Source organism: Lonchura striata, chromosome 20, assembly GCF_046129695.1.
Source record: "Lonchura striata isolate bLonStr1 chromosome 20, bLonStr1.mat, whole genome shotgun sequence".
NCBI classification, from domain to species: domain Eukaryota; kingdom Metazoa; phylum Chordata; class Aves; order Passeriformes; family Estrildidae; genus Lonchura; species Lonchura striata.
The window spans coordinates 10,769,209-10,796,223 of NC_134622.1; the positions used below are offsets into that span (position 1 = coordinate 10,769,209).

General features: G+C 50.1%; 1 protein-coding gene across 13 annotated transcripts in view; it reads right to left on the reverse strand.

Annotated features, from left to right (window-relative positions):
* The window catches only part of MSI2 (musashi RNA binding protein 2), a 199,343-nt gene that overhangs the window by 24,210 nt on the left and 148,118 nt on the right, over positions 1-27,015 (reverse strand). For 11 of the 13 annotated variants that reach the window (XR_013340983.1, XR_002465669.2, XM_021533023.2 and 8 more), the window contains exons 8-10: positions 21,610-21,692; positions 16,607-16,721; positions 10,799-10,873 (exon numbers count right to left, since the gene is read on the reverse strand). Coding sequence is in view for 11 of the 13 variants with exons in the window: in XM_021533023.2 (XP_021388698.1) it covers positions 10,799-10,873; positions 16,607-16,721; positions 21,610-21,692 (273 nt within the window). In the remaining 2 variants the exon portion in view is untranslated. Of the gene's footprint in view, positions 1-6,758; positions 7,963-10,366; positions 10,442-10,798; positions 10,874-16,606; positions 16,722-21,609; positions 21,693-27,015 lie in introns of those variants that run through there. The other 2 variants (XM_077787595.1, XM_021533024.3) reach the window with 2 other exon arrangements.

Below are 27,015 nucleotides of genomic sequence, written 5' to 3' on the forward strand. Positions count from 1 at the left end.
TCACTTTAAACAGTGAAGCAGTGTGGGGAGATGGACAGATTTGGGTCAAATTCTTTGCCCTGAGGTTCCAGATTCAGTCCATGGCTGTTGTCTCTCCAAGGCACAGGTGAGTTTGGGAGAAGGGGGATCACAGGATGGCACAGCCCTGGAGCAGCAGTTTGGGCTGGAGCACGCAGCCCCAGTGCCTTGCTCTGGGCATTGCAGTGGGAGCCCAGGATTGAGATTTCCAGGGCCTTTGTGAACAAATCTGGTGAGGACAATGCTGCAGGGTCAGTCTTCACATGGGCTTCAGGGGCTCACCAGATCTCTGCCCTGCTCCAGCTCCTGCTCTGGTGAGACCATTCCTTCTTGAATCACAGAGTTCTCCTGCCCTGCAGCCTGGGCCTGGCCACAAAGCAACTAAAGGAAATAACCCAAGAACCATTTGCACCCCTTCCTGCTGCCAGGACCCTCTTCCTGCAGCTCTGGCTCTAAGAGAAATCACTGACTCCTTCAGCCCTGCTCTGACAAGCCTTTGAAAACCCCAAATATCTTGCATCCTCAAAGCACACACAACTCTATCTTCAACAACCAGTCAGACAATAGGAATCAACCCAAAAATAGGGCACAAAGATAACAAAATCAGTCCTTACATCAAGAAATACCATGCAAAGAATTTTCTCTTAATGGTCAAAGCACTTGGGCACCTGAGGTCACATGTTCAGACTTCAGCAATGAGCACAGGGATTTAAAACAAGAAAATGGAAGCTGAGATGCCCGAATCACCACCTGGCTTCAGAAAATAGCCAAAATCATGGAACAGGCATGGAGAATTAAATAAAAGCCACCATCAAACTGCACCTAAGAAGCAAGCCCCTTTCTCTGTATTCATGGGGAGTTTGGAGTGTTCACACAAAAGCAGCAGACTGGTCTGTGCAGGGTCTTTTGGGGGTCCCTGTGCCGAGGGCATCGAGCTCAGAGGTTCCTTCACCCCCCAACACTTCACTCCTTACACCCCTGGTGCTCCCCAGCAGGCTGACCTGAACCCTTCAGGAGGGTCACTTGATCTTGCAGGAAAGAAGTGCAAAGGCTGGAATATGAACTCATGTGCAGGCTGAGCAGGGAGAGGAGCCGGGAGGCTGAGCCCCCTTTTCAGGCAGGGTTCCCAGGGCTGAGCCCCCTTTTCAGGCAGGGTTCCCAGGGGTGATCCCCCCTTTTCAGGCAGGGTTCCCAGGGCTGAGCCCCCTTTTCAGGCAGGGTTCCCAGGGCTGAGCCCCCTTTTCAGGCAGGGTTCCCAGGGCTGAGCCCCCTTTTCAGGCAGGGTTCCCAGGGCTGAGCCCCCTTTTCAGGCAGGGTTCCCAGGGGTGATCCCCCCTTTTCAGGCAGGATTCCCAGGGCTGATCCCCCTTTTCAGGCAGGGTTCCCAGGGGTGATCCCCCCTTTTCAAGCAGCGTTCCCAGGGGCTGATCCCCCTTTTCAAGCAGCGTTCCCAGCAGCTTTGATCAGCCCGAAAAGCTGCACCCGGCTCACAGCTGTCATTTCAGATGGGTTCTCGCTTGCATTATTCTTTCCATTAGGCTGTGTTATCCTCTTTGGAGGATCTTTAGGCTTCATTTCAAAAGTATCAGAGACTCAAAACCATGAAGCAGAAGAGCCTGGTAGTTTTTTTTGAAGGCAGGCAGGCGTGGGTCCAATTTACTGGGCAAAAATGTCGTCTTTAATGGTGAACACACACAAGGGAAAGCTCCATCCCAAAACAATCCCTTTATGTTTAAAACCTTCATCTTCCAGGCTCTCTGTCTCACACTCCCCCTCCCTTTCTATAAGGAAACACAAATGAGGAAGAAAAAAAACCTGCTACTACTCCAGGCTTGAGATGAACAACTCGGTGCTGAATATTTAAGAGAAGAACATACACCCAGAGAAATCAAATGTTCCCTAGGACTGATCAAAGATCGGGGTTCTACCACATAATTCACAACTCATTACCACTGTTTAGTAGCAATTAACTCCTTGGGATTTGATTGCAGACTCTGTGAAGCTTTCTCAAAGGTTGCAGACTCTGTGAAGCTTTCTCCATCCACACCACAGCTGATGAACAGGACCCAGCACAGCAGAGCAGAGCTCCAGGGAAACAGGACAGTGCTTTCCAAAGGTTCTGATCAATTCTATGAACACTTTCAGTATCTCCAAGCCTGCCCTGAGTCCTGTATTGCAACAGAGCCTGAAGTGCTTCCCTTTGTCTTTTTCCACTGTGTTACATCAACCTTGTTAAAAATCTCTTCCAGCAAATAAAGGAATTCCATCCGGAACACACCATGCATCATGGACCCTCACCCCAGAGCCCCTGCATCATCCAGGGCACTGCCTGTACCAGGTCTGTCCTGTGTCTGATACCTTCCAATGTCTGTTTGCAGATGGATCTTATGCTGAGCAAATATTCCCATTCTGGAATTTCAGCAAAACAATAAACCCCAAATATAGTTAATTTAAAATTTGGCATTTCCACTTTATGTACAGTAAATGACCCATTTTTCAGCTGTTGGGACTCTCAGGCCATGATCCTTTTAGGATGAGAATGGTGAATTTCTGCCCAGTAATTACTTCATGCATCAGTGAGACAAAGCCTTGTTTGTCCCCAAATTATCATTCTGTGGCATTTCAAGTGCAATAACCCTTTTGCAGTTATTTCACTATACTGAAAACTGGGGAACTTCTCAAAGGCAAACAGTTTGTTCTAAAAAAGCTACTTATTCAAAAAACCACAAACTAAGAAGCAAAAGCTGGCAGCTGATTTAGGTTACAAACATCCAGTATCCAACCTAACCCTGCCCTCTGGCAGTTTGAAGCCATTCCTCCTTGTCCTGTCCCTCCAGGCCCTTGTTAATAATCTCTCTCCATCTTTCCTGTAGGCTGCCCTGAAGCCTTCTCTACTCCAGGATGAATAATTCCAATCCTCTCAGCCTTTCCCTGGAGGAGAGGTGCTCCATCCCTTTCATATCTTGGTGGCCTCCTTTGGACTCTACAACTCATTTTAAAGGCCAAAGCCAAACATTTATCACAGATCTTAACCAACAAGTTAAGTACAAAGGAAATGATGGCTGCAGGGGCAGGAACACCCAGGAGCTCACCTCACAGCACATCAGCTCTGAATTTCTGCATCTCAGTCACCTGCTGTTGGATGAACAAGGGCAGGTTAGATGGAACCACATTAAGGCACCTATTTGGAGTTCAGCAACGTGGCACTGATTTGCTTCAAGCCTCATTTCCGCTGCTCTGGTGGTAGAGAAAATGAGCTGTTTGGTTAAGCTGCTTGTCTCCGTTTTTATGAATGATCTAAACTATCTGGGTAAGTATTATTTAAAGACAGGTCCTTGATGATGAACAAAGGCATAAAAAGAACTCGTGTCTGGAGGCTGAAGCTGAAAAAATCCAACACAAAGAGGCAACTTCATGAAAGAGAAGGCAATAAACACAGGCCAAGGTTATCAGAGGGTGGGGAACTCTTCACCCAGCACAGCCATCAGTGGCAGACAAGGACCTTCCCAGTGCCTCACTGGAGAGCAGCCACTGGGCATTCCACAATCCACATTATCAAAGAGGTCCCAGAAGAGGATTGGGATGCTGAGCCCAGAAATCTTCAAGGCATTGCTGCAGCAACTACCATCACTGCTCCTGGGCAAGGCAGGACGTGGAAGCTCCTCGATGGCTAGCTGGAAACTCTACTACTGAAACATTCACTTTTGAATGTTTCTGTGATCGAAGGAGACTGATATTGCTCAAATATTTGCAGCTCCAGCCCCAGTTTTTAACAGGTTTAGTTAAAAATTGTCTCTACTGAGGCACAAGGCAGGGGAGCCATCACGCTCTGGCTGGCTCAGACACGGAGAATTCCTCAGAGCAGGATGGGCATTACCAGACCACGCTCCTCCTTCTGCAGGGCTATCCATGTTTTCCTCCACACACCAGTGTTTGTGTTATGCCTCTTTACTCTTGTGAATAATTGCTCTCATTAACTCTCCTGGTCACTGCAGCTGTGGCCTGTTCACAGCTGAAACCATCACTCTGGAGCTGCAGCATTGCCCCAAAACACACAGACCTCTACAGACACTACGAGGTTTGGATTCTTTTTCTTTTCTCTCCTTTCTGCCCCTTCAGGATCACTACATCTCAGGGCAATCAGTTTTAAAGCCTCTAACACCAGGCACAGATCAGTGAGCAGCCGAGAACAGGACAATCAGTGTTCAACATTCAAGACGTTCTTATTTCTCAGTTATTCAAGTTGTAAGTGGAGAAAAACCTAATAAAGGATCCGGTCACTTTTGGGTCTCAGTCAGTCATGATATTTAGGGAAACCTCCAGAGCAGCCTCACTCACATTGAGAAGATGGGGCAGGAAAAGGGGGACAGGCTCCATTGTCACCAGCCACGCTCTGCTGCCACTGACAGCGCTGGGAGCCAGACCATCAACACAGACCAACAGCTTCTCTCTGGAAAATCTCACCTTAAATCTAACAATAAGGTTACTTTAAGGGGTACGGGGAAATAGAAGATGAAAAAAGCCTTTTACACAATTCTCTGCAACATCAAAATCCACAGCTTTTCTCAGAAAAGGCAGAGGTGCTTCAGCTCTGCTCAGACTCAGAGAACAGCTCTAGAGACCATTTCTTCCTGCAAGAAAACACAATAATCTGAGCAGAACTTGAAGGAGAACCTTCTGGCTGGAGATTTATGGGCTCTGCTATATTAATTTCTCAGTTTGCTGTCTGCAGTTCCAGCTGCTCCTCCCTCCAGGGATGCGCCTGCAATGGGAACAGCCCCTCCTCAGCAGAAGAACACCCAAAAGCTTAATTTTAAACCAAGTCCAGTCTGAAGTCTCTGTTTTCAGGGATGGAGGTTGAAATGGAGAGGTAACTCAGGTGGTTCCAACAGATTCCAAATGCACTCTGTAAACCAGTGATGCCATGCAGATGCAGTGATGTGTTTAGGTGGAATCAAGGCATGCAGTGCAGGGGAGAGCAGAGCAGATTTAACCAGTTAAGAAAGGGTTAGACAAAGGAATGAGAAAAATCTCCAGCTCTGTTCCACGTCTCTTGCTGTTACAAGGCTTAAGTAACTGAACAATTTAAAATAGATTTTACATTTCCTCCTCCTGTTTTGCAGCTGCCACCAGGTCCTCCTCTTCTGAGCGTTACGTTTGATCATTCCAGTATCACGACCAGACAAACTTTGCTCCCATTAGTAAATGTTCTACAAGCCTTGCACTTGTGTAGTGGTGCTTGAAGAGTGCTTTACAGAGCTGACCCCTATTAATACAGACTTCCTCACTCCTCTGGGTACAGGAGCCATGTGCAGGCAGCACTTTAAAATCACTTTACCTCACCAGAGCAGGGTGCTCCAGTGCAGGGGAATGTGACCACACGCCCCAGGCTGGGTGTTTTACACCACTGCACACGGGACAGAGGGCATGGCTGGCTTTTTGGGATGCTGCAACCACACCCTTTTCCATCCCCACTGCACTCCCCTTCTCATGGAGGTCATTAACCAAGGGGGAACCTGTGCAGCAGAACTTGCATCGGGGTGTCCTAAACCCCAGCCACAGGAACCTCCTTCCCTCTCCTCCTCCTCTCAAGACACTGAGACAAAGAAGCCTTAAGCATAACATAGTAATTCCCCTTATCTCTGGCACCAGTTCCTTCTTCTCACTTGGAAAATTCCTATTTTCTACTTCTTACCTCCTAGGCAAGCACCACACAGAACTCTACACAGGGTACCTCCCTGCCCACACTGACGGGTGAACACCGTGGGACTGGCACCAGGAAAGAAACTGAATTAAGCTCAACAGAAAGGTGGTTTAAATGCTCTCACAGTAACAAACCTCATCATTTTGAGACTTCGTGTTGCATTTCCACTGCCCCAGGCACTGCAGGAGCGTGACCCAAAGCTGAGCTCATGGCCTCTGCAGCACCAGTATTAATAAGCAAATATATTTCCCTGAGCTCTGCAAAGTTTGTGAAAATATTTGTTTTTCTCACCTCTCACCATATACAAAGGTTTTAATAAGCTTTAACAAACATACAAGCAAACAAACCCTTAATTAAAATAAATAATTAAAATTTCTAACCTGAAGGCTTCCATGAAACTTCGACAATCCCCAAGCACTCAGGTGATGATGGGAGAAAATATAACCAGGATAAAGACACTGCAGGAACATCCCTCCACAGTGGCAGAGGACCTGTGGGGATGCTGCAATTTCCTCTCCCCCCACTTATGAGTGCATTTTGGGTTTTTTTGGGTGTAATTTTTGCTGTAAACACACCTTGCATGTAACTGCTCCTCTGCAGGCTCTTCAAACAGTGGGTCACACGCTCTGAGTGATGGTTGTTTTATTTTTTTTATTCAACTGTCATTGGTACTGGTTATTTGGGGTGTCCAAACCAAATATTAAAATTGCAAGCTAAGAGAGCAGCAACACAGCAGATCCGTTGTAAACAATTTATTATTATTTTCTACCTCAGTTACTTACAGGAAAAAAGTCATAAAAAAGAAAAAAAAAAAGAAAAATTAAAAAAAAGAAAAAAAGAAAATCACAGATGGACTATTTACAAAAAAATGAGAAAATTCACAATAGCCGAAATGTTTGCAAATCATGCACACTAAGACAAGTTCACAAAAGCAAAGCAATTCATAGCAAAAAAAACCCAAACAAAATAATAAGAAGCCATACAGATTAAAAAAAGCTATTGCCTGCAGAAAAGTCAAAAGAAAACTACCCAAGTATTACATCAAGCATCTTTAATGAAATGAACAGCACAGCCATGGATTGTAGAGCCTTTGACACCGACATTTTAAACAAGTGGATTAACAAACATTAAAATGCATTACAGGTCTACTGTAAGCATGCACCATACTTCTCACAAACTTATCAAATGGGGAGCAACACTTCCAGAAGAGCAGGATTTAAAGAGAATGTGTGTTTTCTACCCCAAAGTCCAGAACCTGCTCTTGTTAAACAAAGCCAATGGGTGGAGGTTTGCAGCTCTCCTGCGGCTTGGGTGCAGATGAAGAGGCGCAGTGGGATGCAGCTTAAGCAGGAAAAGCTTGGCCACAATTTAGGAAATTTGCCCATGATTTGCAAGCAAAGTTTGGAAGGAGAAGCAGCTGCAGGGAGTGTGCGGGACCATCGCTGGTCAGAGCTGGGATCAAAGAACCAGAGAAACCCAGAACGGTTTGGGTTGGAAGGGACCTTAAAGCTCATCAGCGCCAGCCCTGCCACGGCAGGGACAGCTGCCACTGTGCCAGGCTGTGCCAGCCCCACTGGCTCAGGGAGCAGGAATCGTGTGGGGCAGCAGCTGCCTGAGCCCCTCTCTTGGTGGCATCTCACCATGGCCCTCGTGTGCTGGGGCAGCTCCCAGAGCCCCAGGCCGGAGGGCAGGAGTGGGGCACGCGTGGGGCTGGGACACCCCGGGGTCACACAGGTCCCAGGGACGGGGTACCCGGGATGCCATTTGTGCTACTGCTGGACGTCACCACCTTAAAAAGCGCCAGTCACTCTCTCTGGGGCTGCCTGTGAGACCAAATCGACCCAATCCCCCTTCTTGCTGCGTTGATAAAATGGTTTCTAAGAAGTTTGTGAGAAGTCATGCCTTCGGAACGCCCCTGACCCCATCCTTGTGAGTTACATTCCAAGTGGGCATTAAAAACTCATAACAAAGCAGAGGGGGGGGGGAAAAAATAAAAAAAAGCAAACTCAAAGCAGTGAGGATATGGAGCCTTTAAAAAAATAAAAATAAAATAAAAAGTCCAGTCAATCAAACCAGCCAGTAAGAGCAGCAATTTTTCAGTGGACATTGATATTAAACATGGACCACCCAGGCTTTCTCTGTCTCTCTCTCATTAGCACTGTAGTAAACCCCGATTAATTTGTTATGCATCTTTAAGAACTAGTTGATAAAAATTATGTCTTGTGAAATCGGCAAATAGTCTGCAAAGTGAAATAAGAACAGAAATTAATAGATTAAACTGAAAAGATAAGTCCCAGAAATAAAAAAAAAAAGAAGAGACACAGAAAGGGAGTGATTGCAATTAAAATTAAAAAAAAAAAAAAAAAAAAAAAAAAGAGGCAATGTACTGCATGAGGAAGGGCTGGGAGGAGTAAGGGCATGGGAGGAGATAGAGCAGTTGCCAAAGGGTTGTGTGGCTTGCCACTGGAGCCAGGGGCTGTCCCATGCATGGGAGAGGACATGGGACAGCCCCTGAGGGACAGGGACAAGGGAATGGGAATGCAGATAGGTGGGTCTTGGCACTTGTACCTCATTCACTTGGACAACAGGAAAAACCATCAGGACAGTTCAATCAGAAGGGAACTCCTTTTTCTGGCTTTAACAGACTGCAGTAGTAACTGGGGAGCACAGACTGCCCAGGGACCGCGCAGTGACAGCCCTGTGGGGTGAGCCCAGCCACAGGAGCACTGCAGGGGGACAGGACTGTCTGTGTCAAGCCCTGCAGAGCTCCTGGGAGCAGCCCAGTGTGACTGACCCTTTTTCTGTGTATTTTACTGAGGCTGCAGCACCGATGCATCCAGGGCAGGAGGCAGCTCGGACCTGGGATGCTCCTGCAGAAACAGCCAATACTTGTCCCTCCAAATCACCACGCCGAGGTTTTACCTGACACCTTACTCCTGCCCTGCTCCTGAAAGGCTCCCTGGCGCCAAGCTGTGCCCCGTGGCACTGGGCTCTCTGCCCCAAACACTGCTGCAGCAGTGGGGACAGCCCATCCTGCTGCTGCACCACTCCCCACAGCTCCCACCTGCACGCTCTGCAGGTTGTCACGCTGGAGACCTGAGCCCCAAACCACTTGAGAAGCTCCCAACAACTGTGGAAAGCTGCTAAGGAGTAACTGATCCACAGGGGCAGAGAGCTGGGGCAGGGGAACTCAGCAAGGTGAGACAGGGCCCTGAGCATCTCCTGACGCTGCCTGGCTCCCCTGGCACCCGCAGCTTTCTGGTGGGCACAGACCCCTTGGATTTTTTTTCCATATTCAATCTCTGCAGGAGACTGAAAATAACCAGGCAGTAAGTGGAAGTCCTGCTTTGGTAAACACATGCCCTTAATAAAAATACATCTAAGAAGGGGTTGAGTCAAAGGGTACCTTTGCTGTCAGTGAGCAAACACGTTCGCTTTAGACATGTTTATAATTAAACTCATCCAACCTCTGCAGATTTCTGACATTAAACCTATCAAAGGTGTCTCTCCTTCAATGCCTTCGTATGAATCAGCAGGTACAGGGGAATTGTGAGGAGTCAGAGCCTGAGACAACACACAAACACCTGCTGGAGCCTCCTCCCCTCCAGCTCCTGGCTGCAACCCTGCCAGATCCGACTGTCCCGCTGCTTCCAGCGGAACCAGGGGTGGTGTCACCTGGATCTGGGGCAGCTGCCTGCTCCCCACCAGCACCGTTCACCCCAGCAGCTCTGCTGCCTGCCTGACACCCCAGCTGCTTCAGACCTGGCCTGCTCCAGGTGGGAAAATGTACCAGAGGTGGGAAGAGGCGGCTCAGCTTTCAGAAGAGCCCTGGCGTTTGTGAATTCAGGTAAACACACTCTCAGTGTTACCAGTCCTGCAAGAAACAGCTGCACAACAACCCCATCACGAGGACACTGCTTAACTACAGATGACAACAATCCGTATTTTTCCTAAGCAGGGTCTCATCCTAATGACCTAGGGCTGCACACACGGCTCCCTGTCTGCCCCAGCACGCTGCAGGCATAGCCAAGCACTGCCCACGTCCTCACCCACCCTAGAGGAATCTCCTGGGGGGTGCTGCTTTCCCTGCTGCCCTCCCTGCTCCCGCAGGGCCTTCGCTGGGTGTCCCTGTCGCCCCAGGGTGCCAGCCCTGCGCTCTGAGCCGGGGGAGCACACGCCACCCGTGACCAGGCTGCTCAGAACTCGGGGCTCTCCCCGCCGAGGGGGCCAGCTGGGGCTGCAGCCACAAACAGAGCAAAGCCCCTGCTCTGCTGGGTGAAAGCAAACCCAGTCCTGGCGGTGCCGTCCCGCTGCGGGACGTGCTGGAAGGGCCGGGTTTGGGTGGGCTTCGTGGGATGCCCCATCCCTGGAAGTGCCCAAGGCCGGGCTGGACGGGGCTCTCAGCAAGCCGAGCTGGTGCAGGGTGCCCTGCTCGCTGCAGGAGCTCTGAAGGGCCCTTCCAGCCCACACCGTCCTGTCCTGCAGCTCCACGGCCCCGCTGCCCCCGGCTCCGCGAGGGGACCCACCCCGAGCCCAGCCACACGCGGCTGGGCAGGGCTCCTGGGGACCCCCGAGCTGGGACCCCCAGAGCTGCCCAGGACCCAGCAGGGTGGGATTTGCACCCGGGAGCGAGCGCTCACTTACCACAGGCCAGCACGGGGAGCAGTGTGCGGGTCCCTGTGTGCGTGTGCGTGTCTGTGTGTAGTAGCTCTAGAGCATCTACGGAAGGAAAAGCCCATCAAAGGCAGGGTAACAGCTCTCCAGTGATCTCTCTTGCTTTTTTTTTTTGTTTTAATTTAAGAAGTTTTGTTTTCAAATAACCAGTACCAATTTATACATTAGGGAAATAAAAAAAAAAAAGTGTTGAAAATATGTCGCTATAAAGGTCTACTTTAAAATTAAAAAAATAAATAAATAAATTGCTGTTGTGTGAGATGCTCCCTGCAGACTTGCCTGTCTCAGCTTGCAGCTACGGACTTAAAAAATGAAAAAAAAAACCCAAGAAAAGAACAAAAAAAAAAAAAAAAAAGAAGGAAAGAGGGGAAATAAGCATATCTGCAAATTAAATGTACGTACCTGGGAACTGATAACTGTAACTTGGGGCAAATCCAGGATATCCTCGGCCATACGTTGCAACAAAATTCGGGTAACCTTGATCACAGAAATGTAAAAAAAAACAAAACAAAAAAGAGAGAGAAGTTTGAGGATTAATGAAGGGGTTTTTTTAACATTTTGTTTGTTTGTTTTTAACACAACACACAATGATAGGGAGGCTGGGTGAGACCTAATTTTACGAAGGGTATTAAAAAATCAGATTTATTCCGCTCATGCCAAACTGCAGAGAGGTTTCATCATTATCCTGAATAGAAACATCTCGAGCTGGCGGCGCTGGCCCAGCTCCGAGCAGGAGCCCTGTCACTCTGGTAATTAACATGCACTTTGGTGTCTGGAGCCCAAGGACTGTGCATACTTGTTAGCTGGAAGAGTAAATGCCAAATGCTAAGGCTAAACACATAACACGGGTTTGCTCTGACATTTGGAGAGCTTACAATGAATGTACTTTGCTTCAGAGCTATTGACAGTTGGAGATTAAGGTAGTAGTAATTCTTTATCCCGGGAGTGTGAAGGACAACAGTTAACACATCAAAGAGCTGGAGGCAGCAGCAGCAACGGGCCAGGGAGTCAAAGAGCTTTTAATTTTTCAGGAAAGTAAAAGGAAGCTGCCCGAGTGCTCCTGAAGACCCACCCCTTCTTCCGACCTCGGGCAGCTTTGGGAGGTTTGTTAGGAGAAAAGTTCATTTGAGAGCACCTCAGTGAAGGCAGAAGTGGCAACTCTGCTGGTTTCAGTCTCCTGTTGGTGGATGAACGTGCTGGGTGTCCCACTGACCCCTGGCTGTTTGGGCTGGCAGCACCCTGGGGTCACACACTGTGACACCCCCTGTTTGGGCTTCCCCACAGCCATTCCCTCTGGCCCCACGGTGCCCCCAGGATGGCCAATGTCCCAAGGTGTCCTTTACACTCAGGGGGTTTCCCAAAATTCTAACCTCACACTGATCCTCAACATTTCCTCGCTCAGTTTTCCTAAAAACAGGCATCACACCCTGCACAATTCCAGTGCACCACACATTGAGGCTCAGCATCAGCCCTCTCCAAACCACGAACCCATCAGGGAAAGTTCTCTCCTGCAGTCTGAAGAGAGTGGGAATCTCGGCAGGAGCTGGGCTGGAGCCTGAGAACACGCTCAGCAGCCGGATGGCTCTTCTGGGGGGCTGCTGTGCCTGCTTTTATTCACCCTGTAACACACCCATCCATCACTCGCTGCCTTCCTGCTGCAGCAAGCCCCTCCACTTCCAATCACATTTACACATACACGCAGCGTACTATAAATCATAATGGAAAACTGGAAGATAAAAATGCTTGGATGAATCCTGATGATGGGATTAGGCAGAGCCAGGGAAGGCAGCCCCGCGACGCCCGGACAGCACGGGGATATGTACACACTGCTTAGCCCTCCTTTCACAGCTCAACAGCTGGATTCCCGCAGAAATTAATCACCTCTGTCATTAAGTCAGATCTTTCAGAGTTAAGCTTTACAAACCTTTTTTCCTTTTTTTTTTTTTTTTTTTTAACAGCACTATTGATAAATGGATTGTTTGCTAAGTAAGTAGCGCCATTAACACCATTGAAAAATCACTCTGCAGCGGCCACTGCAGCCCCTCTCTCCTTGCCAAGAGGAGGAATTCAGTTTGCTGTGTCTCAGACAGTTCTGAAGCAGATCTGCCAGCTCACAAGTGTCAGGGCACAGGGGCTGGCGTGCTGGGCAGCACCTGAGCTCTCAGGTGTGGTACCCGTGGCCCCAGCCAGACCAGCACATGGGGATGGCAGCTGCCCACAGTGCTTTGGATGCCACCTGTTCTGCTGCCTGCCCTGGAATGGTCCTGGCTCTGACCCCAGGGCAGCCCTGGCCAAACCTGGCTGTGCCTGACAGCCACAGCACCAGCCAAGCTGCCCGGGGGCTCTGCTGGCACTGCCAGCACTCGGCTCTCTCAAAGGCAGGCAGATGAAATCATAAATTTATAATACAACATTACTTCAATTTTCCTCTTCATTTACTGCTGCAGTGCCCAGCTCTGCTCTAACGACTCGAAGCCTGATCCTCGAGTCTGATCCTCGTGGGGACATTGCCTGGCTGAATATCAGTGGTGTCTAACACCACACCTACATGGACGCTTCATCAGGCCAAATGATGGCCATGCTGACCTACCCAACATTCCCATTAGGTGCCATCCTCATCCTGCACTGGGCACAGAGAGGCTGATTTGCCTTGGCAGTCCTGGGGAGTGACCAATCCCTTGTAAGGAAACCAAAAATCCAAGTGTTGACCGGATCGCCTCCTTCAAAGCAAGACTGTCCTGTCCACGGAGGCAGACCTCAAACCAGCAGTCAGAGCAATTTCACACCACTACTTCTACCCAGCTTCTGTCCAGGCTGTGGAAATGTCTCTTCATTTTAAAATTTGCTAATGGGGTGGACAAAAGCTCATGGTCAATATGTGGGAATGCTGAGCACACAGGAGCCAGGAGACCCATGCAAAATTAGTTCAAATGCTCCAGAAAATGCAAGGAAGCTGTTGTCTCCAAATGTTGCTCTGAGCTGCAGCTGCTGCTCCCTTGAACAGTGTCTGGTGGAAAAAGGAATGACTTTCTTTGAAGGGCACAAGCTTCTCTAATGCATGAGCTCAGCCTACCTAGACTGAGCGTGAGCAGGAACACAGAGCCCTGCCAGAGACCTGCCCAAATCTGTGTTCCACCACACATCGCTCCAGCACCACGGGCTGTGAGCTTGGGGGCCGACTGCTTCCATCTCCGGAGGGGTTTGCCAGCTAAAAGGAGCCCAGTTTGAAGATTAAACACCAGGATGATGCCCATCACCAGGAGAAATGAGTGCTGCCAGCCCCAGCTCAAGGCACCTCCAAAGCTGTGTGTCACCACTGGTGACTGCAGTGTCCCAGACACGAGAGCAGCTTCAGATGCAATGGGAGACAAAACCCATCTCCTCTTAATGTTGCTCCTTGTTGCTCTCTTCTTTACAAGTTTTCAGGCACAGAGCTGACCAGAGTGCAAAAAGCTCCGGGGCAGCGCTGTGACACCCCCGTGCCCTTGGTGACAGGGCTCCTGGTCTGCACACCAGGGCCAGGTGCCAGTCTGAGGCTCCAGGCACAGAGGAGTTTCCTGGTCACCAAACTGGGGGGGCACACAGGGCCTGTCTGTGAGCATCCAAGGGGCTGGGGAGCAGCTCTTCCTGCAGACAGGGAGAGCAGTGGAACTGGATCTGCTCCACTCTTTCAGAGAGGCTCATTAAAGCCCCTGCTCTCCCTGAGACCAGCGTGTCCCACCAGCAGCCCGAGCCCCAGACAGCGCAGCAGCCGTCCTGGCAGAAGGCTCAGCCTGCCTCTGCTCTCTCAGTCAAAAAATCCTTCCAGAACACTTTAATTTTGCTCCAATCAACCAAATCATCACAGAAGCGGCTGCCTGCGCACCTTTAGACCCTGGCTGCTGCAGGCTCCTTGGGGAGGCTGTGATTAATGAAAAAGACCAACTTCCTTAATAGCTTTGGAGGGAGTCGTTCCCTGCTCCTTCCTTGGGGTTGTCTCGTGCCTTCGTTCCTCCGATTCCCTCCTCTGCCCATGAACAGCAGCTGGAGAAGGTGACCTTGAGCAAGGGCTTCTGGAAACAGGTATAAAACCCTTCCAGAGCAGCCCAGTTGCTCTGGTGCAGTCCAGTTGGGCACGGAACAGAAGACACGGGGCAGACCTGACCTGGCCTCGTGAGCCCCCACAGAACGCTCAGCAGCAGCAGCAGTGATGGAACTCTGTGTCTGATCATTTGATGGGTTAATTATGCCCCTCTTCCTGCAGGGATGGGCCCTGCAGCCTTTGAAACCGGGGCTTTCTGACAGCCATCCAGCAGCTCTGCTCTCCCGTGCTGCAATTTCCTTGTTTAGCACTTAATTATTTAACACGGTGCCACGGTAGCAAGCAGGAACTTGGAAGATGAAAAACCAGCTCGAGTGGATAATGAAGCATCTGGCCTTCACCATGGATCAATCACAAATGCTCAGCCAGTCCCCAGAGCTGAAATGCAGGGTTTGCTGGAGCTGCACTGCTCAGGGTGACCCCACTGCAGCGGGACCAGCAGGTCCTACAGGTGCCCCAGCCCTTCCTCGGTGCAGTTCCACTCGCTGAGGGCTGCTTCCCTTAATTCTCACAGCTTGAGATGATCCTTTCTCAGAGACAGCCCCAGTGGGAACAGGCTCACGCTGCACCCAGGGGCTGAATTTTCCCTTCTGGACACCGGGGTGGATCCAGCTCCGTTCCCTCTGTGCCAGCAGCAAGGAAAAGGGCTGAGCCCACGTGGTGGAGGATGATGCCCATGGATCTTCCTGGCTTCCCAGGCGAGCTGGACTCTCCCCCTGCAGCCAGCAGGACAGGCCAGCACAGAGGCACACAGAGCTCCACCAGCCTGACCTCGGGCAGCACAGGTGGAAAAGGAAGAGAAACAGCAGAAATCAAGTACACTGGCTCAGGCACGCTGGGAACACATAGGTAACGAAATCACAGACTGACTAGAGCAAGACAAATATTTTAAGCACAAAATGTGATTTCCAAACACTATGGGGCAGGGTGGCAGTGGAGCGTGGGGACAGCAAAACAGATGATCAGCTGAAATAACCTGATTACACATCCAGAAATGGATCGCTCCAGCCACACCAACAGAAGTACTATTAATTCTGAGATAAAGCAAACATGGCAGAAGTTCTTCCTATCAAATCAAGCAGTGCCTGGTGTCAGACACCTCAGTGTAACAGCCTGGTCCTTGCAGGAGCTGGGTCCTCTGGCCTGATGCTCACCCCAGGGGCTCTGGGGTCCTCCAGGATCTCAGCCAGCCCCCAAATCTGCTCAGCAGAGCTCGGGGCAACCCAGATCCCAAGGCTGGGCTTTGTGCTCGGTTTCTGGGATCATCTAAACCCAGCATAGGAAAGTCAAAGCATCCTCAAGGGAGACCTGGCCTGGGAAAGGCTCACTGCTGCCTGGGGTCACCTCCAGATTGCCCTCCCATTCCCACACGCTTACACAGGAGGGGAAATCCAGGGATACAAAGGGAGCAGAAAGTTTAAAATATACGGTGTTTTACAAAAAAAAACCAAAAAACACTGGCAATGGATTAGCAGCATTTTGGCTGAGAACAGAGTATCTGGGGTTGCCACATTATTTAGAAAGAATTATCTAAGCAGAAACAAATGAGAACCAATTATAACTAAATAGACCTCATGCACAAATAGGAATTTGCCATTAAATATCATTTATCCCATTTAATTAGTATTTTCTGGACACAATACTCAGGACTAAAATACCATTCCATCTCCTTGAAACTTGTAATTATTGTTGCGACCTGTCCTGTTACGCATCCCCCCACTTCCTCCATCCATGCCATTTAAGAACCAGCAAGATTTTCAATTATCTATGCCGAACTGTCAAAGCTACCTTTAAAAGAAGGGGAATAATGTGTGACTCAATTCCTCTAAAAAAGGGGAGAGATCATTTTTAGTCAGAATGAACACACTGCATCTTTCATCATTCTATTTTTGCGAGTAAGAGTAAAACAGGCTATTTAAAACATCCATTTAAATGCAAATTTTTTATATTCCAGGCTGGGGGGGTGTGGGGGGGGGAGTTAATCATTTACCACAGACAGGATTATTTTCTTCACTCCACCCCTGCTAAAGTTTCAGCCCACACAGGTGCGGGGATTTGCTCAGCCCTGTGGCACAGGGGTTTGGAAATGAGGGAGACGAGAGGCTCCGAGTGGTGGCTGTGGCACTTACCCAACATTCCCATCCCTAGCATGAAAGCGTCCATGGTGTACGGCAACCCACGTGCCCTTCCTCTCGTCCCTGGTGGAAACATCACTTCTTTAGGTTGTGCTTTCTTACATTCTACCTATTGAGCAGAAACATGTACAAATGAGATGCAAATGAATTCCATGTAAATGTCAAATGCAGAACTGATCTACTTAAGGGGGGGAGGTTTATTTTTAGCATCTCCCTCCCCACACCTCCTCCCGCTCAAAGGTGAACTTCCAGACTAACGTAACCAGGTTTGAAAGAGCAAACGTGTGCATCCCTCTAACCTCCCACTGCAGCCCCCCAAATGACAGAAGTGCTGATTTAAGAAGTTCTGTGTTCCTGAAAGGGAACCTGGCACTTGTGGGAGCAGGATGAATGGAGGGAGGGCTCCAGCACGGCTCCATTGCAATCGATAACACAGAACGACTCCCAGTGATCATTACAAAAAGCTCCTTTTAAAATAGGAATACAGAATCAATATTTCTACCCAGCAGAAAATTTCTGTAAACCCTATTAATAAAGGATCTGCATTCTTTCACTTTCAGTTACTCCTGCTGCCTTGGGAAGTTGCTCCGTGCCCCTGGAACCACGTGCCACTACCAACACCCTGTGAGACAGCAGCCCAGCCCTGCTGCCAGGGGACACCCAGGGCCCCCAGCCAGCCTCTTTCTCCCAGAAGAAGGAGAAATACAGCACTTCTCCATGGTTCCTGCCCAGGCACTGTCATCTCACCCCCCAGCAGACAGACAGCGCCTGCACTCTCCTCAGCACTGGGCTGCAGGCTGAATTCACAGGTTTGAGCTTTGTGCCTCTGACTTTGTGCCTCTGATTTTTAACTGAGTGTCATTTAACACGAGTTTGCCCAGATGATTCCTCCGGTCAAATGACAGGGGGAGCACCAGAAGTTTGTCACGTCACTTCATTTCACAAGCACATCTTTTGGGAGGGCCACTGCTCCCAGTGTCACAGCAGCACTGGTTACACCTCAGGGCCACTGGCACTGCACAGCCAGGATGATAAAACCCATCCAGCCTGGATGGATGCACAATTAACAGGGAAATGAAGTTTGGATTAGCACCGTTAGAAACAAGAATCTGGTAATTAGCTTCTGCAACCACAACCCAGCCCACTGCTGCTCTCTGCGAGCCTGGCACCATTTCTGATTTCCACAGCACACAGGGGTACAAAGGGAATGGCACTGACTGCAGAGGGGCTTAAACCAGGATTAGAGGGGAAGCAAAAGCCACCAGTAGGAAAGAAAAATAATTCCTGAGCCTCTGTAAACAAATATACCCCATATGGAAGAAGATTCTCTGTTACCCAGACTCTCTCTCCATGTGAGGGATGACATGTGGGGTATGGGACTGGGAGTGTGGCCCTGCTCTGATGTCCCAGGAGAGAAACTGCCTGAGACTGTCACACTGCCCAGGCACCAGTGCCAGACCATGAGGTGTTTTGGGAAGCTGCCCACGCACCATCCCATCAGCAAAGTGGGACAATGCTGGAACAGGAGGGAAGCACAACACTGGGGGCCTGGATGGTGCCTCTTCATCAACAGCAAAAGCAGAAAGAAAAGAGGCCTGGCTGCTCTTCTGCCAGAATCCAGCCCTGTCCTTACAGGGAAGGGGACGGCCAGAACCATTCCAAAGCCATAGTTACCTCAAGGGGAAAACCCTGGAGGGATGTCAAACATGTGACAGGGGCTTGTGACATGTCAAACATGTGCAATGGGGCTTCTCCAAGAGGAAATGTGTATGGATTTATGGCTCAGCTCCACACCAAATTACCTCCAAGAGTTGCCTGATAAGGGTCTTTGTACACACATCTGGACCCGACTCAAACTTTCAATTCAGAGTTTCTGGGCATCTTAATAATTTCCAGATTTTTTCCACTTCCTCCTATGAGGATGTGCTACACTTTCAGCAGCCCAACAAAGAAAGGTTTAACTCTAAGGCTAAAAAAAAAAAAAAAGAAAAAAGAAAAAAGAAAAAAAAGGCAGGAAAACTAAAATTCACTATTTTTGTTTAGTCTAGTTTGGAGAATTAACCTTGCACTGGGTACTCGTGGGTCAAGCAAAGCAGTCTCAGTCACAGGAACCCAGGAGGGCTGAGCTGGGGAGTGAAAAGCCTCTTACACCCAGCACAACAAAACAGGCTGTCAGCCCTCAGCCCAGGAGGGTTAACAGCCTTCCAGGGAAACCAGGGCTATTTTGAGGAAAGCAGAATGCAAATATCCTAATACCCACAATGTACAAACCCCCACTGAGCCACCCAAAGACAAGGAGACTTTGTTGTGCCAGCCCCGTGAGCCTGTGGGGCTCCGATCACCTTGGGGACAACATGCCACTCACACCATGGCCAGCCACAGCAGGCAGCAGCAGAGAGGTTTTCAGCTTATTTTAAAAAACACACTGAGTCGTGGGTCTGTTCCTCTACCACACCACTGATCAGTGGCTGGGGCTTGGAATTAAAGGCTCTGGAACAGGCCCTGGCACAGAGAAGCTGTGGTTGCCCCATCCCTGGAAGTGCCCAAGGCCCACAAAACCTGCAAAATCCCACCCTGAGAGGGAGGAAGAGCCACAGGTGCTGGCCAGGGTCACAGCCTGTTCTAGGACATTTCCACCAGCTGCTCGAGAGCCTGACATGAGACCCTGACTCCAGGCCCAGCTCATCACCCCTCTCTTCAGCATGGTCCCCAGGAGCTGAATGACTCCACCACAGTAGGATCCAAGGGAAAGTAATTACTCCATCTCATTTCTTTTCCAGCTACTTTTACTCTTCCTTAGAGAAACAGGTGTCTCTTTGCAAAGCAGCCTGCTCCTGTCAAAGGAACAATAGTCTGGGGACAGCTCGCTTGGGTTTATTGTCCCCCTGCAACCTTTGGAGCATCTCTGGCCTCCCACGTAAATTCCAACTCCCATTTATTAAATACTTCGCTGGCATTTTCTTTTCACTGTCCTACTGCTCGTTTAATATTACATTTGACATTCTAAGCTTTATGGATGGCAACAGAAGCTGAATGGATGAGCTAAAAATGGCCTGCTGGGGAGGCTGGAGCTGGAAGCAGGCTGGGGAGCGCCCGCCCCGCTGCCCTCTGCCTGCCCCTGCCTTTGGGGGATTCCAGGACAGGAGGGGCAGCAAGCCCAGGGCCAGCCCACGGAGCTGTGCATGGCCCAGCTGAGCCACCTGGGCACGGGGACAGGGACACGGGCAGGGATGGGGACAGGGACACGGGCAGGGATGGGGACAGGGACAGCAGGGATGGGGACAGGGACACGGGCAGGGATGGGGACAGGGACACGGGCAGGGATGGGGACAGGGACAGCAGGGACGTGGATGAGGACAGCGTGTCCCAGTCCCAGCTCACTGAGCCTCTGCAAACCCCACGGCCTCGGGTTGGAGAGGCGAGAGCCAGTCCCCTCCCCGGCTCAGGGACACAGGGGACAGGATGCTGGTGCCCTCCCTGGCTAAGGGACACGGGACAGGACCCCAGCACTGCCCCAGGCAGCTGTGTGCCACACCAGGCCAGCTGTGTGCCACGCCGGGCCAGCTGTGTGCCAGGCACAGCTCCCTGGCCCCACAGGGCTGGCATTCAGCTGCAGACACAGCAGCAGGGCCATGACTCAGTCCAAGACAGGATCATGTCTCATCCCCTTGCAGGCTCGTGGGCTGATTTCAAAATCAGTGCTGAAGGAGTGACATGAAGGGAACTCAGAGATGGTGGCACCTGGAGGGGGCACTGAGCAGGCACAGGAGTGGGAAGGGGATATTTTAATTACCCAACAACAAACACCAACACCTGAAACTGTTTCTCTTGCTCTTTCTGATGTTCCTCAAGTGTTTTCACCCTTCTCATCCTCCATGCTCCCTGCTACTTTCCTGGGCAGCATTCCACCCGGGAAGGAATCCTCCCAAGAGCTCCATGCTACTCCTCCCCTCCCAGGAGATGCCAAGAGCCAGGTGAGGCTTTTCCAGCCCACGGGTGCAGATGCAGGGATGAAGCATCAAACACTGTCCCTGCCTGGGGCACACCTGCACCTCCCCAGGGCAGTCCTGAGCCCTGCTCCAGAGAAAAGCCTGCTGTGAGGAATAACTAAACCTATGGAATGTGCCCTCCCTACTGTGGACAGGAAAATCCTGGAGGGGAGCTCTTCCCGCCCACCTGGCAATCCCTAAATTTACATTTACATCAGTGTTTCTAATTTGTCATTGGCTGGGGCTTGTTCTGTGCTTTTGTTTTAAGGCAGCATTTAGAAACTAAATAAAGGGAATGAGCCTCCCCCCACCCCAAAGGCTCTGTGGGGACAGGGAGGAGACCCCAGGCAGGAGGGGCTGGGGACAACAGGACAGGCAAAGTCCACAGCACCCATGTGAAGTGGAGCAAGAGACTGCCCCAGCCCTGCCCACCACCCCACACTTGGCCAAGGGGACCCCCACTTTTATTTCAGATGCATATTGCAGGGAGCAACAATATGAGGAATATTATTTCAGTGCCCTGGGAAAAATTAGCAAGTCAAATATTGAATCAGGCCTCCAGCATATGCCAAGGAGATTGCTTTGATCTTATCCACACTAAAAGCTCTATTATTAAATTTAAAGTCTGTGAACACATATCAGACTGATATACAATGCATATCTGAATACACATTTGAGAAGCAAAGGATGTTTTGACAAAGGGAAAAAGAATATTTTAGCCGAAAATATCAAAGTTACTGCAGCAATTGAAATACAAATGCCCCTTTTCATCTGGCTCAGGGCAACCCACAACCTGGGACCTGCCTGTCATTGAGGAGGAACTTCAGCTGGGCTCTCTGCTTGAGGAGCTGAGCTCACACCAAACCCTGCCCCAGGCTCAGCACCCTGAGCCCACCACCCCTGCAGCAGGTGCCCAGCACCCTCCCAGAGGGGTGTCCCTGCACCCCCGGGCATGGCACACACCAGGGATGGGGGTTCAGAGCTCCCTGCCACTGACACGACACTCACCATTTTATTATTGATTTCGTGGAAATGAATTTCACAGACTTTTTCAACCACGTCTTCATTTTCAAAGGTTACGAAGCCAAATCCTATTTAATAAAGACACAAAAAGGGGAGAGGTAAGGAAAACATTAGTTAAGTATAACAATTTCATTTTAATAAAACATTATCTAGCCATGGGGACTTTGGAAAACTTCCATAACAACACACATGTGTGTACACCTGCTGCCTATGGAGCTGTTCCTGAGCTTATTGCAGCCTAATGGAGGGAAGAAGCATTGTCTCAGGGAAAATTAATACGGTTCTGTTCCAGCTCTTCCATAGGATTTAATGGAGAATTAAAACCTCCTTATGGATTTTTTGATCCATCCTGCAGAATTTAATGGATAGTTACACCCCAGTTACATGATGGCTCGGAAACCACAATAAGGCCGTATTTTCTTTTACACCTTATAGGTTTTTAAGAGCAATCTCTACAAAACCCAATTATATTTCTATGGAACCATATTGATTTCATCTCTTGTTTAATTCCACGGGACTTCTCCATTAGAGCTGACTCATTACGCGACCCAAAAGCCATAAAAATCCGGGAAGACAGAAGATGATTCCTCATTTACCCCTGGCAAGGAGAAAAACCCCAGTGCCTCCCAAAGACAGCAGCAGTGAGTGTGCTCTGCAGCCTGCCGGGTCAGCCCCGCTCCGGAGGTGGTTATTTGTCCCTTTCTTCCTGAATTACTTCCTCGAATACCTCATCAGGACATCCTGAGGCCTCCAGGAACCCATTAGCTTAAGGCCTCTGATCTAACGTTCCTCTCTTTGCCAGGGCTGCTCCAAAGAGCAGAGGGTTCGGGATGCTTTGGGCTGGTGGATGCCTGTGGCTGTGCCAGCTCTGCTGGGGCTGGGCTGGCAGCCCACCGCAGCACACCCTGCTCCTGCCCCACCAAAAATCCTCCGGCCAATGCAGAACAAACCCCATTCACGTGCTGGAGAAGGTGCCGTGAGTCAACATCACGCTAGTTATGCTAATAATGAAATGTTAAGACCCAGGTAAGAGGATGCACTCCATCCCCAGCTGGAAGCGGGGTGTGCTGGGCAGGACCAGCCCCAGCGCAGCCCTGCCCGGGAGGAGGGTGATGCCAGGCGATGCCAGCAGCTCCTCCGGGTCCCTGCCCGGGAGGAGGGTGATGCCAGGCGATGCCAGCAGCTCCTCCGGGTCCCTGCCCGGGAGGAGGGTGATGCCAGGCAATGCCAGCAGCTCCTCTGGGTCCCTGCCCGGGAGGAGGGTGATGCCAGGCGATGCCAGCAGCTCCTCCGGGTCCCTGCCCGGGAGGAGGGTGATGCCAGGCGATGCCAGCAGTTCCTTCGGGAATGCACAGTGCCTGCAGCCCTGGGAACGCTCCCATTCCCCTCCAGACCCTCGTACTGGGGCAAAGATCTGGGGAATGGTTTCCAGCCCTCCTCCAAGGCATAACACAGCTCGCCACACTGCTCTGCTCTGCTCTTGGAGCAGGCAGCAGCTTGGATTTTTGTACATAACTCACGTCTTTCATTTGCCTTCTAAATCGCTCCATTTAAATCTACCTGAAACAGCCCTGCAGTTAAACCTAGAATTTTTGTGGTTAGCTGCCTGAATCTGGCATCCCGGGAATCCCAGAGCTGGGAGCAAAGCGTGGCCGGACCGTGGATGAGATGGCCGGGCTGGGGCTGCAAGCCATTAATTGTTTGAGCAGCGGCAACATCTTCATCATTAGCAGCTCATTAGCGAGTGCTGCAGTTGAGGATTCCTCCTTCAACTTGTGTTAGGTCTCGGTGCCAGGATGGAGGGGAGAGGGAATTTAGGAGATTAGCCCTAATATTCGAACACCACGAGGAAGCCGCAGCAGTCATTTCGTGTCTGGACTCGGAAATAAATTTCCCATTCTCATCCCACCCCATATGGCTTAAGCACAGGTTTATCAAGAAATGATTTGTCTGATTAAATCAGATGGCCGCCCAGCTTCCCGCATTTCCAGATTTTACAACAATAAAATAACAACCTGTAGGTGTTAGCAGGCATTTGCAGGTTTCTGAAAGATCTGTGGCACTTGGTCAGATTGGCCTGGACAGGAAAACCAGAGGAAAAACCAGAGGTGACCTCTACAATGCCCAACACCTCAAACTCAGTGGGAGCAACCAGAGGATTTCCATCTGCAGGCACACAGGCACTTAAATTCCTCCCTGGGAGGGTGGAAAGGGCCTGGAGCACCTTGGGACAGTGGAAGGTGTCCCCACCATGGCAGGGAATGGGCACTTATGGTTCCTTCCAACCACAACCATCCTGTGATTCTCTTCTTGTTTCACTTTTTGGATATCAAATTCCAGCTTTTAGTAACTGCACCCACACAAAGATCCCTCTGCACGCATGGTCTTATTAGTTCCCCTAATGAATAGACGCTCATATTTAAATTACCAAAACTCTCAGAAACCTTCCTGGGATAAATAGACAATTATTTCTTCTGAGAGGTACCAAGAGTCAACAAAAAAATGGTTCTCGGAAAGTGTATGGAAAAGATTAACCCAAAACAAAGGCAGCTGTTGAAAACGGTGACAGAAATAGGATTCCGGTTGTCAAGGAGCACACGTTTTAAAATGAAATTATACTGCATCCTTCTGAATGAAGCTATTATTGGAAGCTAACAAGCTCTATTTAAGAGATAAGCATTTAACAGAGTCAAACGGTTGGGTTTTTTATTCAAATGAATAAAACTGAATATTCATTTGAATAATCTTTTCTGTAAAAGAAAAGACAAAGAAGAGGGAGAAAAATAAAGTAAGAGGCAAACAGATGCCCCAAATGAGAGGCTCTGAGCCAAGCACCAGCACTGAAGGGAGCTGAGACATGTATCCATGACCTTCAGGTGAAAAACCCTCCTCTGGTATCTACTGGGAATGAGGAGTTATTCCACACCATTCATCTGCTGAAGGAGCCAGCCCACTCCATTCCTCTGCTGGTTCACAGGCACCAACAGGCACCAAAATGATGCCAGCCCAGACACCTGACATCCAATGGTGCAGGGCACATCCTCCAACACACCCTGACACAAGGAAAAAGAAGAATTCAGGAAGAATTTCTTCATGGAAAGCGTTGGAAGGAGCTGCCCAGGGAGGTTTGGAGTGCCCATCCCTGGAGGTGTCCAAGGAATGAATGGAGGTGGCACTCAGAGCTCTGGGCTGGGGACAAGTGAGGATCAGGGACTTGGGTGATTTTGGAGATCTTGTCCAACCCCAGTGATTCTGGGATTCTGTGATAAACCACCTTTGATCCCAAGCCCTGTTCAGCCACCAAAGCTGCCCAGGCCCGTGGGAAGGTGGCACCAGATTCAGCTCAGCAGGTTCTGTTACGGTATTCCAGAAATAAAACAAACATTGTTCAGAGAAAGGGACTGAAACCATAAACAGACTAAAATACTGTAAAAGAACAGTCAGAAGCCATAAATACTATTAAGAAGCCAGACTGAAGATACCAAATGTCAGGACTCCCGTGCTCTGTATTTTGGGTTTTTTTCACACTCTAACCAACGACATTTCACACTTTTGTCATCACTTGTGATTTTTGACGTCCAACTTGGTAAAATATAGCTGAGATGATGACACCACGGCTAAGAAGTGCATCTCCTTTCCCTGGCAGCACCATCCCAGAGCCCCAGCTCTGGCTGCACAGTGATCGTGCCACCGCTGTGCTGCACACGCCCAGGACGTCACTGCCTGGCACAATTACACCAAAGCAGCTCACCCGGGGAAAGGTCTCGCTGTCAACCCTCTGCGGGCATCTCAACAAGCAAAACAAGGTGATTGCATCCCACGCCACAGAGGTTAAAGCCAGGCTAGTGCTGGGTTTAACCTGGAGGGCTCTGATGGGCAGGGCAGGCTCTACCTCAGCCCCAGCCAGAGCTGTGCCACAGCTGCCAGCACCTCCACCAGCGCCTGGTGCCAGTGCCACACCCAGCCCTCCAGGCAGGCACAGCTCCCAGGGGCTCCCCAGTGCCTGAACACACTGCAACCAGACATGTTTTACATCCCGAGCTGTCTGGAGGTCCCCTGGTGATGTGGAGCAAGGCACTCAGTCTCATCACTGCCCTGCCTCTGCCCGAGCTGAGCCCACACTGCTGGTGAGCCTGCGGCAGGGACAGCCTCACCCTGCACTTACAGCAACCAGAGAGCTCCTGAAAATATTCTGGGAACCAGGGGATCACCAGGGCTCTTTTGTCCTGCACAGCAATCCCAAAGAACAAGGGCAGGAGACAAAGGAGGAGATTTACACAGGCCCTGTCACACCAACACTGCCCAAAGCTGGCTCCTGATGCCCAGCAAGCGTCACCCCAGAGTCACTGGTGAGTGCAGGGTCACCCCTGCTCTGACAGAGAGCTGCACAGAACCATCCTGTTCTGGGCACTGGGACGGGTCCCGGGGGTCCCGGGGGTCGCGGTGCCTCCAGCCCTGCCTCGGGAGCTGCCTGAGCAGCAGCTGTGCTGACAGATGGGGATCTCCAGCCTGACACTCCCAGCAGCTTCCCCAGGAAACAGCAGCCCAGGCTGGGCTCCCGCTCCGTGTCGGGCTCCGGAGCTGAGCCGCTCACCCCGGACCTGCACCACCAAAGCGCCGGGACGCAGAGGAGTCCAGGCCTGCTGGGGTATTATTTATGCACCTGCTTTCTTGTTTATACCCATAGTTTTGGCAGCTGGTCCTGTGAAAGGTAATAAAATGCCTTTCAAAAGTAAAAAAAAATTAAAAATGAAGAAATGTGACCAGACAAGCCAGGCATAATAACATTAAAGCCCGTGTCAATTAATTTTTCCTCTTCTTGATAAACGAGCCCCATTCCATCCATTAATAATGAGGGAAGAAACAAGAAAAGTTGACACTAGTTTAATTTATTTTCTCAACTTGCCTGGTCATATTTCTCCCTGTTGCAAAGCTTTCCAGTGCTGCTGGGAATTGCAAGTGGCTCCCACACAGTCGATGCATAGATTGGTGTGAATCAATACCGTTCTACTTTATTCACACATCCCTTGTAATCAGAGAGGAAAAAGTTCCTTAGTAAGCTCCCAGCCTGCCAAGCTGTCTTATAAAAATAATAATAAAAATAATAATAAACTGGCAGGTGGGGGTAGAGAGGGGATGTGAAACCAAGTCCTGTGATCACTGTCACCAAATCTTGTCTTTGTAGATTAATAGAACACATGGAGCAGAAGGGACAGGACATTTTAATTACCCAGACAGTGAACCATGGATGTTTTTAACTTCTGTCTGCAAAGGTACTACAAGTCATCACCCCCAGAGTCTGGGAATGGGGACCTGGGGGTTTAATCCTGTGTCAGGGAAGAACCTGACTGCTAGGACTTGAAAACTCAGCCCTGGCTTTGCCACCTCCTT